Source organism: Papaver somniferum, chromosome 1, assembly GCF_003573695.1.
Source record: "Papaver somniferum cultivar HN1 chromosome 1, ASM357369v1, whole genome shotgun sequence".
Taxonomy (NCBI): domain Eukaryota; kingdom Viridiplantae; phylum Streptophyta; class Magnoliopsida; order Ranunculales; family Papaveraceae; genus Papaver; species Papaver somniferum.
The window spans coordinates 152,227,485-152,234,394 of record NC_039358.1 but is presented as its reverse complement, the minus strand read 5'-3'; the positions used below and the strand labels follow the sequence as shown (position 1 = coordinate 152,234,394).

The following is a 6,910-nucleotide window of genomic DNA, read 5'->3' as shown; positions in this document are numbered from 1 at the left end:
ATATCCAAGATATATCTAGTCGTACCTAAATATTCAGATCCAAAATCTGCTAGTATGAAACTTGTTATCTTTCTTTCAAGATAAGAATTCTACAAGAAACATGTCTCTTAATATATGTTAATTATATGGATGTATCTACTAAAATTGAATATGTACTACTTGTGTAAATCTTATTATAAAGATAAATAATACAATGCAAAAAAGGAAAAACACAAGACACCAGAAGTTTTGTTAACAAGGAAACCACAATAGTAGAAAAACCTCGAGGACCTCATTCAGATTTGAACGCGAAAATGTATTAAGCCGCTATAGACATAAGCCTACTATCAGACTTCAGACTGGAATAAAGTTGAGACCGAATCCACCCTCCAAGCGATTCAGTTACAGTCGCGCTCCTTACGTCTCCTGAACCTCGCAAGACTTTACACAATTGATTCCCCTTATCTTACGTCCTTTACAACCTAAGAATTGCTTCAACCTAACTGAAAACTTTTGATACCAATCTTCTTCTAACAAGTAGGCCCATTTGATTTCCTTGTAGATCAAAGATCATAGTTTGAAATCTGTTTGCAATAAACAAAACTAGCAAAATTCACAAATCCGAAATACTTACACTCAGCTAGCTGAGAATCCTATATTCTTAACCACCTCTCAAAAACAATCTTGAACTAATCAATTAAGAATAGTTTTCAAATATTTATCTTGAGGAATCACAAAGTCGGAGACGAAGAGAACTTTATGATTTCTGTTTGTCTTGTCTGAAAGAGATTAAGAGAACCTAAGATAAAAAAAATATCATGATACATGAACTATCAAGGTAAAGATAGTCGGACATGGCTTTACGAATCTCCAAGTGAAGTATTTAAGTCGTAGACCTAATTATGTTTCTCGGAGGAAACCTAGGTCAATAGAGGACGACTCTAGCAATCAATTAGGACAAAAATTGTCGGGGATTGCATTCCCAAGTTGAAACAACATCTCTATTCATAGATGTTCAAAACCAAGGGTTTCTTAGAATTCAAGCTAAGATAACTTGAAAATCGAGAAAACATTTTCTCTGTTTAGATGACTCTAATTAGGGTTTCAAGTAAGCATGTGAGAAGTTTTTCTTGAAATCACATTGAAGAATATACAAAGTGGTCAGGTTAAGGAACCGTGTATAATGATCTTTTTTTTGGCAAATATGCCTTGTGAACTATTAAACAATATAATGTTCAATTAAACACTTAATATTTTAATCATGATTTACATATACAATGTTCTTTAGTAATCAATGATGTTTTAGAGGTGTTTATGAGAGTCGTTGCAATGCTAAACGTATTTACAAAATAAGTCTTTGAGCATCTGCTAAACATTCACTGATACTTTTGGTGAGACAGTTCACGAACCGTTAGGCAGTTCATGAATACCGAGCGCTATATTTCGTGAACCAGGTTCGCCAATTGTTTTGCAGCTCGTGCACGCAGATGATCACATTTTGCGAACCGGGTTCGCCAACCATTAGTTTGTCACCAAAATCAAATCACCACGGTTCGTGAATCGTGAACCGGGTTGGTGAACTATAAGGTTTGCGAACTGGTTTGCCAAACTTCTTGTATTCCAGAAACTCGAATATCTAGGTTTTACAAAATGGTTTGCGAACCTATCCCGAGCCGAAATTATGAAAGTTCTGAGTTTCTCTCTTTGATATTTGAAACTTCCCAAATGATAAAATCATTGCTTTAGCAGTTTTCAAATGATCCGTAAAATTAATTCTTGAACAATAAATTGTTTCAAACTAATATTGTTAAGGACCTATGAACATTGCTAAGGACCTATGAACATTGTTAAGGATCTATGAACATCTAATGCTTGGATCATATTTTGAAATGTTTAACAAGACAAGCTTGCCTCGAAATTTCTTCTTTGCAATAAATCTACTAGAAGTCTTACGACATAATATCAAATAAATAAAATGGTAAAGCTTGTGAGTAAATAAAATGGTTCAGTCTTCACATACCTTGTAGATGAAGTTCTCCAGATGTCTTCGTTGATCTTAGTCTTTGAGGATGATGTCTGATACTAATTTGTTGTAATCAAACCATAAATTCCAAAACCCTTAATATGAATCACCAAATCACAGATTTAGTACGATTGCGTATTTTTCTTATAAAATCACTGATAATCCATAGATTATTCTCAATAGAAAGGAATCACTGCGTACAAAACCATATCAAAACTACAGTTGTTAACTAAACACAATTACTAGAGCTCAACAATGGATCACTATATGTCTCTTTTACTAATTGTCAATATAAATTCATTCACATGACAGATCCCATTTTCTCTCATTCATTTTTTTTAGAGTTGGAAAATAGAGTTCGACAAAGGATCTATAATTTCGATACGAAGGACAATTTTGATATTTTACGTGAATAATCCTCAATTTCGAGTCTCAGAACAATACAATTAGAAATAAATATTTCAAGGGAATTGGATTCCATAAGAATCCGGCGTTAAATTTGAAAAGAATGTTCGGTTAAGAAAATTGGGACGATTTCCTCGGAATTGACTTTCGGGACCTTGAATTCCCTAAACCGAACGCCATGTAAGTTTATGATATGAGCTCGTACTCGTACCTATGCCTGTAAACATAGAAAGCATACCACGAGATGCACCTAGCTTAGTGGTGGTTATTCAAAACATCAAATTGTGATATACCACTAGAAAAGAATGGTGGCCACCGGTTAACGGTGTTGATCGATGATATGAATCTAAGGTAAGTGAAAACCGTCCACTCGTTCATATTTTATTTTTCAGAGATTGAACTAAGTGGTGGGAATGTCCTTATATTCGTCCGAAAGAAAATTTGGATGAATGCATTGAATAGTAGCTTTTGGAAAACCCCAAATCACATTGGAAGTGTGATTTAATTTATGATTAATCAAAATCTGGACGGCACTTACAAGATGTATATATGCTCTGTGAATGTCGATGCTTTTCAGTATTTTATCCGATAGTTAGATATCCATATATTCACAGACCTTGATCGGAAAAACGACAATTTTCTTTGGGTAAATTTACTTCCACCCTAGCTCTTTTCTTTTCAACATAGTCACAGGACTCAGGAGTAGGAATTTGATGCGGCGGATTTTTATGCTTCTAGCTCGAACAGGCGAGTTGAGAGACAACTGTGGGGTGGAAGTAAAGCAACGGTTCCCATTCCCACGTTGGTTCTAATTAAAAAAAAACGGTACCCGAAAACGACCAATGACACCCTTCTTATAGGAAACTACGTAAAAGGTAAGAGACCGGCTATTTCGTATGCTGTGATTTCACACATAAATATATGAATATATCTAAAAAACCGGTCAACCGTCTCTCCCGGATAACTCTCTCTCTCTAAAACAGCAAAAGCTTCTCCCCTTGAGCAGCTCAGAAGTCGGAGTTTCTAAATAAAGAAAACAAATCGAAAATATGTTTAGAGAAACAAACACTGTCTAGTTTTCATGGCTATCAGAAACCAGATAATTCTGCTGGCCATCACTTTAAAATTATACTAATTTTTCTATTCATCATCAACGTCATCTTCAACAAACCCATTCTGAGAAAACCCAGAAAAAAAAATAAAGGAGAGAATGAGTAAAATCAGCAGGAAATTTGTTAGAATAGAAATGAAATGGAGATTAGTATTGAAAAGGGTATCAATATTTCGGCAATTCTTTAGATTTCTATGTGATAGAGTTTTGATTTGTTCATCATCTTTAAGTGGTGGTGGTTGTGGTAGTAGTAGCAGTAAATCACATAGATTCCGAAGATTAAATCGTTCTGTTTCTTCTCCTTTCCCTGTTCCTTCTTCTGTAGCAGTCTCTGAAAATGGCTCATCATCTGTACCTACTCATCTTCATCATCATGACCCTCTTACACCAACAGCTACATGTATGACTCACGATTACGAGATTGATTCTGACTTGGTTGCTTTGAAAATTAGTCTTCTTGGTGATTGTCAAATTGGTAAAACCAGTTTTGTGGTAAGTTTCTTTTATATCAACTCTTAATGGGTTTTCATTACAATTTCTTTGGTTTTGTTACGTTCTGAAAATGGGTTTTCATTGACTGATTTTTGTTTTTATTTTTGTAGATTAAAAGTGTAGGGAGTGATGAAGAGAAAAGATGCTTAAATATGTCAGGACTAAATTTAGTTGATAAAATTTTCTCTGTCAAAGGTGCCCGGATTGCTTTCAGTATTTGGGATGTAGGAGGTAATATTTCTTCTGTTTCATTTTAATTTTAATTTAGTTAGCGAGGTAATGAGAAAATTATCAATATTAATTATTTTTTGTGGGATTAATGAATAATGTAGGTGATTATGAATCCAAAAGTCATGTCCCAATAGCTTGTAAAGATGCAGTGGCGATATTAATTATGTTTGATCTTACTAGTCGTTCTACTTTAAACAGGTAATTCTGTTTTTAATTGGTTGTATCTTATCTGATTTATTGGTTAGCTAGCTAGATAGTTAGTTTAATCATGTTCTTGTTCTTGATTAAACACACACATAGAAACTCCTTTCAATGTAGGTTTAAGGTTATTTAATTGTCAAGAACATGCAAACAACTAATAAAGTTGTATTCTTTTTTCTTGATTAAATTTATTTATTATTTATATGTTTAATTACACTTCTTATGGATCAAACTCATTAAAGATTTATTATAGTAAATCTGGCTGTATGAAGTGTATCATAATAACCTTAAACACTGCCGATGCCTATTAGTAGGATGGTCAAAGTGTCCGGTTAACCACTGGCTATTTGTTTCGATTATTGATGACAACCTTGAAAAGATTAAGGAAAACTATTTTGCGTGAGTTCTTGATTAGGTATAAAAATTTAGTACCTTAAAGAAGATTGCTAATTTGGAGATTGACAACCGTAAACTAGATCCTACAATTCATTCTAATTAAAGGTTTGTAATCTTCTGTTTATTACAGTGTTATTGGATGGTACCAACAAGCAAGAAAATATAACCAGGTATTTAAACCTTGCCAAATTCTTATTAACTTCATTTTATTTCATAGTGGCAATAATTTGCATTTCGTTGAGCAATGTTATCATGGCCTCTGGCTACTTCTTCCAGTTCTCTTTCGCAGAAAAAGAGCGAACATTATTAAGCTGCATCTTATTGACATATAATTCATATCAAGCGGCTGATTAACTGTTGTTTCAATCTTTTATTCTCTTGCTGTGTAGAGTGCTATTCCTGTACTGATTGGAACCAAGTTTGACGATTTTGTTCAACTTCCGCTAGCAATGCAATGGACAATTGTTAGCCAGGTAGTTGTCTTTAACGTTCAATTATCCCTTGCACGAATTTTAAATCTTTGAGACAGTAACACATTTGTCTGGCATCCTGTCATGATATTAGGTGTAGATATAGTGTAAAATTAAGTAAGGTGCTATTAGGAAAGTTCACAAGGAAAACGATTGCAGTATGACTCTATATGAGCAGCCCCGGATGAAAGCTAACACCTGTATTGACTATTTTGTACGGTTTCTAAATCCAAGTCTTAGGTGTGTTATGGGGTGTCCCACCCTAGTTGGACAGTTTTATTAGTTAGTTGCTTCAGATGTGGAAAGGTGACCTTTCTCTCAATAATTCAAAATTGTGATTAACAAAGTATAAATGTATTGTTTTTGAATTGAAAACAATGAAGAGTAAGTAGGACTATGGACTTTTAGGGTTGGTTTCAAATTCAGCTAACGATTAAGACAAACCATGGAAGAATGTTTGTCTTACTTTTTGTTGTTTTAGTTTAGTACAAAGTTATTCTCTTTTCTGATATTTAATTTCAAGAATCAAGTTACATTCAATCAATAGATTTATATTGGTTTTGGTTTTGTTGTAGGCGAGAACATATGCACAAGTTATGCAGGCGACATTATTCTTTTCGAGTTCGACACACAACATAAACATAAACAAGGTCTTCAAATTCATAACAGCCAAACTCTTTAACTTGCCATGGACAGTAGAGCGGAATTTAAACGTTGGAGAACCCATCATCGACTTTTAAATCACGTCCAAGGTTCCACGGTACAAAATGCGGTGGCCGGTTCAGTTTTGTAAATAACACGGCCACACTACCTTAACAGGACAGGACTGATTGTTCGGTTGTTCAGTTTTTCTTGCTAGTTTATTTTGCCTCTTTTTTCCCTTCTTCTAATTTGGATGGAAGAGACAGAGAGAGACGGTAGTAGAACTCGAAAGTCTCCATGTCTTAGAAATTCAAATACTGTGAAATTCTTTAACAAAAACGAAAAGAAAAAACAGAACAACAGAAAAAAAGAAAAGAGAGAAAAAAGAAAGAAGAAAATGTAGCATACATACATTTTCAACCGAAGGAAAAGTGAGCATTTCTGTTTTATTATGCTCTTTGGTCTTTGCTTTCTTTGTCGAATATTCAATGAATTTCAGTCTTCAATTATTGAGTGGACGCCGCTTTTGACGTTTCTTGTTTGGCTTGTTGGTTTGGGTGCTCAAATAGGAGTTTTATTGTAGTTTGTACTCCTAGCACTCACTCGTGCACACTGACTTTATTTCACGATTTGTACGTACATCCAGTAATGTTTACATAAAGATATAATCACTAATCAGGGTTTAAATTCTGGGATGTTTTCTGGTTTATGTTTATAAACTTTAATTTGTAACTAGGATGTTGTACTGCATATGCCAGTGTAACTTTGATAATTTTTGTCACTTTTTGGGTGACCGGAAATCTTTAAAAGGTTTGCCCTTTACTGTCAAAAACATAAGCTCCCATATTCCCCACCAATCAAGAGAAAACACTGGAATATGCAGGTGTATGTTCATCTTCAAAGAGTCGGGGAGTAAAACTTAGTTTTATGGATCACCATATCTGCGTATGACATACACAA

The 6,910-nt window shown here is 34.2% G+C and overlaps 1 protein-coding gene and 1 long non-coding RNA gene across 2 annotated transcripts; one reads left to right on the top strand and one right to left on the bottom strand.

The window, feature by feature from the left end:
* Window positions 1–484: 484 nt before the first annotated feature.
* On the bottom strand, window positions 485–2,961 carry LOC113304657. Its single transcript, XR_003338283.1, has 3 exons — window positions 2,946–2,961; window positions 2,000–2,097; window positions 485–563 (listed from the first exon to the last, which is right to left on the bottom strand). It is a non-coding gene; the product is annotated as an uncharacterized LOC113304657 (long non-coding RNA).
* Window positions 2,962–3,394: 433 nt separating this feature from the next.
* On the top strand, window positions 3,395–6,640 carry LOC113304648 (septum-promoting GTP-binding protein 1-like). Its single transcript, XM_026553789.1, has 6 exons — window positions 3,395–4,010; window positions 4,121–4,241; window positions 4,343–4,439; window positions 4,969–5,008; window positions 5,228–5,311; window positions 5,884–6,640. The coding sequence occupies exons 1-6, from the start codon at window positions 3,618–3,620 to the stop codon at window positions 6,046–6,048; spliced, it is 900 nt and encodes a 299-aa protein (XP_026409574.1). The 5' UTR covers window positions 3,395–3,617; the 3' UTR covers window positions 6,049–6,640.
* Window positions 6,641–6,910: the final 270 nt, after the last annotated feature.

Bases quoted from the DNA above. Each gene is read 5' to 3' on its own strand.
- LOC113304648 (XM_026553789.1), top strand. From the start codon at position 3,618: ATGAGTAAAATCAGCAGGAAATTTGTTAGAATAGAAATGAAATGGAGA. The intron at 5,009-5,227 runs GTATTTAAACCT...CTTGCTGTGTAG, and splicing joins AAGCAAGAAAATATAACCAG to AGTGCTATTCCTGTACTGAT. The intron at 5,312-5,883 runs GTAGTTGTCTTT...GTTTTGTTGTAG, and splicing joins AATGGACAATTGTTAGCCAG to GCGAGAACATATGCACAAGT.